Source organism: Strongyloides ratti, assembly GCF_001040885.1.
Source record: "Strongyloides ratti genome assembly S_ratti_ED321, chromosome : 2".
Classification (NCBI taxonomy): domain Eukaryota; kingdom Metazoa; phylum Nematoda; class Chromadorea; order Rhabditida; family Strongyloididae; genus Strongyloides; species Strongyloides ratti.
Genome location: NC_037308.1, coordinates 15,776,690 through 15,780,770, shown reverse-complemented (window position 1 = coordinate 15,780,770; position 4,081 = coordinate 15,776,690). Strand labels below are relative to the sequence as shown.

Here is a 4,081-nt window from a genome sequence, read left to right as displayed (position 1 = left end):
TTTTAAACAATATTATGTATTTAATTTTTGTAAATAATATAACAAAAAGAAAGTTACATAATTATATTGTGTTTTTTATATCATCATTCATTATAAAATAAAATAATTTATAATTGTTGAATAAATAAAAATATTTTTGAAATATAGTTTAACTTCTTTTAACATTAATATTTTTATATAATTTATAATTTTGTATTTGTTTCTTACTTTAGTTTATCTGCTAATTTATAATTTTTAAAAATTAAAATAATTAAAAACAATGTTCAATTTTTTGTTGTTTTTATTTATTTATGTTTTTTTATTTTTAATCCTTTTTATTCTGTGATAGATTATTTAGTTTTTTTGGAATAATACATTCTCCTTCTAAAGTTTTATTGAACAGCTTGCTTCTTATTGGTATTCTTCCACTATTTGTGTCATTAAATATTACACGAAGTTTTTGACAGTATTGTTTTCTGTTTCTATTACTACTAGTTGATCTTGTAACCATAATTATTAGCTTTAGTAATTTGTTTTCTTTACTTTTTTTTCCACTCCTTAGACCATTTGTAACGTTTACAAATATCAAAATAGTTTCATTTTTATGTTGGTTGTTGTAATAATTTACTCCTTTTCGTCCTAATTTTGTTACAAAAGTTGAATTTAACAGTGGTTTCATTGGTTTCCATTCTTTTGTTGCTTTTTTTTTTGAATTTACATTAATAATAGTAATAACTGATAAAAAAAGCACAAAATAAAGTGGAATTAAATATTTCATTTTTAAATTATATAAACTTTCAAATTTTGACTTCATTAATATAACATTTTTTTTATGTAAATATTAACATTAACATTTTTTAATTAGTTTCCATATTTAATTTTACATTTAATTTTAGTATTTATTTTTTAAAAGAACAAAAAATTAAAATATTGATATTATTTTTGTTAACTTGATAATTGCCGTTTAAAAAAATTTTTATTGTATAATTAGATTTATTTTGAAATAATAAAGTATACTATTATACTAGTAGTGATAAAATGTTTCTTAAATGTTAAAAAGAAGTTATTTTATAAGTAAAAATTTAAAGTATATTATAAATTGAATTAAAATTGATTAAAACAATATTATAAGTTGGTATTTATTTAATCTACAGTTTTATTTATTTTAGATAATTTAAAAATATAAAGTTAAATAAAATGTAATTAAATTCAACTATTAATTTGATCTAACTAATTATAATTTTTTTAAAATTTAATATTCAATTATTATTTATTAAATTAATTAATGTTAAAAATTAAGATAAATATGTTTATTTTAAAAACTAATAATTATAATTTAAAAACTTGTTATTACTCCTATAAAAAACCTTCTCGGTGGAATGGCCTAGCCAGTCTTTTCTATCAGCTCTAATCCATGTTTTAAATACAATAACAATTAGATATTAACATTTATTTTGTAAAATTTAATTTTGTAAAAATTAATTAATAATAAGTTAGAAGACTATTGTGTTGAAGACTTTACTTCAATGTTTTTTTTTCTACCCTATCTTTGTTTTCAAATCAAGGTTGTTTTTATATACTTTTTTTTCATTTTTCTTTTGTAATGCCAACAGAAAGATAGCATCAAACATAAAATAAGTTTTAAATAAAGTAAATTTGCTTTCTTTTAGAATTTTATTGTAAAAGTACCAACAAACTTGTGTAAAAATTATATAGAAATTAAAACTTAAAAATTTAAAATTCAATTTGAAAAGTGTTATATTTTTGTTCTACTATTCAATTTATATCATTTGCCATTGTATAATTCAAAAGACACACAAATTTAAAATGAAATTTTTTACTTTTGAAATTATAACTAAATAATTTTCTTAATTTTGTTACTTTTTAATAAATTTGTTTTTCAATTAATATTGTTTATAAAAATCTTTTTATATATTATTTAATATTTTTTGTTTATATACTTTATATTTTTAATTATCTATTTTGATATTATATGTTTATAAAATAACTTTCTTTTTCTTTTTTTCTAATATATGGCATTTTAGATAAAGAATCTTTGGTATAAATAATTGTAACTAATGGAATCGAAAGAATCTAAAATATGATAAAATATTATATTTTTTTATTTCTTACTTTTTAATATGGTCATTTATTTTTACATATTATCAGTGTTAATCTGTAATGTTACCTTTATTGGGCCATTAAAAGACAAAACGAAGTAAACAGAAAAAAGGGAAGAAAAAAAACAAAAGGCAGTTATTTTAAAATGTACAGTTTAAGATAGTTGTAGCAAAAAAGATACTGACAAGAATAACTCTGTCACAAGAAAGATGCATTTTATCTTTATTAATTACTATTGTTGTTCTTATTTTTTTTTTAATTGTAAAAATATTGTTTAATAAATGTTATAAATTACAATTTTTTTTTGTACATAAAATCTAATGGAGAGAAAAAATTGATATATCACTGTAATGCCCTGGCATTGAGGCGGAGTAAGATTTAACAGAGTATAAAAAGGAAAGAAAGTAAGAACTAAACAATCATTCTCAGGAAAACACAGAACATGAAGAACATCTGCTAATTTAAATATTTATACTCTTATTAATTTATCTTTGTATTAATTATTTTCACTAATATTGTTATCAAATAAATCTAATACTAATTCACGTTTAAATCTATTGTATTAGATGGAAGGATTCAGGTATTAAAACGAAACTTTCATACAACTAAGATATGAAAGCGTTAAGGGATAATATATATTTTTAAATCTTACTAAATTTATAATTTTTTTTTAGTAATTATTAATGTTATCAATAATAAAATTATTAAATGATATATTTTACTTTTATTGTTTCTCAGATTCAGTAAATTAAATTATTTTTAATATATTCTAAAGTTTGAGGAAAAAAAATGAATGTTTATTTTTACAAGTAAATTTAAATTATTAAAAAGTTTATATTCATTAATTAAGATTATATATTTGATCATTACAAATTATATTAAACAAACAAAAATTACACAATTGTATTTATATTTTTTTTAAATTTTCATTTTTTATTTTGTAAAAAAATATAAAAATTTTTTGATAATAAAAAAATTTTTGTACTATGATTTTATTACTTTTAAACAAAAATATTTAAATACACATAAAATTTTAATATTCTTTTTGACTTTTCATTACTTACTATTTTAAAATTTATAAAGTTTCTATTATTGTAATAATATATATTTCGATTTAAAAAACCTAATTAATGAAATAAATATTTTTTTTAGTTGAAATATTTTAAAATAATATTAAAATTTCTTCATCATATTTTATTGAAGTTTTTTTATAGCATCTAATGTACTAAAGCTTTCATTAGCACAGGCAAATCTATCATTTAAGTTATATTGTCTTTGTTGAATTACATATTTTATACCAGTTGCTGTTACATTAAATAATGAATAAAGATAATGACATAAAGGATTCTCTAATGATGAATTACCACCACTAAATCTTAAAACTTTAATTGCTAGTTTAATTTGTTTGTTTCCTTTCTTTCTTTTTCCACGCTTTTCACCTAATTTAACGCTTATATAATTTAATTTTGGCATAGTTGGATGTATACAATTGAAAAATGCTACCGCTTCTATTCCCATTCTTTTTACCGTTGTTCCATAAAAATTTGCATTTAATGTTCTCCATACATATCTAGGTTTTGTTGTTGTTGTTGCTCTTGTTGTTTTTGTTGTTTTTTTTGTTGGTTTTTTTGTTGTTTTTTTTGATGGTTTTTTTGCCAAATTTACATTAATAATAATAACGAATGATATCAATAGTATAAAATAAAATGGAATTAAATATTTCATTTTTTAATTATATATATTTTAAGATTTTTCTTCATTAATATAACTTTTTTTATGTAAATATTAGAATTTAAATTTTTTCAATTAGTTTCCATATTATTTTTACATACAATTTTAATATTTATTTTTAAAATTGAACAAAAATTATAAACATTAATATTATTTTGGTTAACTTGGTGGTTATAGTAAAAAACTTTTTTTTTCTATAAATAAAGTCGCCATTTAAAAATAACAATGTGGTAATATTGTATTAATAATG

At 18.1% G+C, this 4,081-nt stretch overlaps 2 protein-coding genes across 2 annotated transcripts; both read right to left on the bottom strand.

Moving 5' to 3' along the window:
* Positions 1-304: 304 nt before the first annotated feature.
* SRAE_2000499200 (Hypothetical protein) lies at positions 305-793 on the bottom strand (the record flags this gene model as incomplete). Its single annotated transcript, XM_024643942.1, has 1 exon — positions 305-793. The coding sequence occupies one exon, from the start codon at positions 791-793 to the stop codon at positions 305-307; it is 489 nt and encodes a 162-aa protein (XP_024509558.1).
* A 2,501-nt stretch (positions 794-3,294) lies between these two features.
* Positions 3,295-3,825, bottom strand: SRAE_2000499100 (Hypothetical protein; the record flags this gene model as incomplete). Its single annotated transcript, XM_024643940.1, has 1 exon — positions 3,295-3,825. One exon carries the CDS (start codon positions 3,823-3,825, stop codon positions 3,295-3,297), a length of 531 nt encoding a protein of 176 aa, XP_024509557.1.
* Between the last annotated feature and the right edge of the window lie 256 nt (positions 3,826-4,081).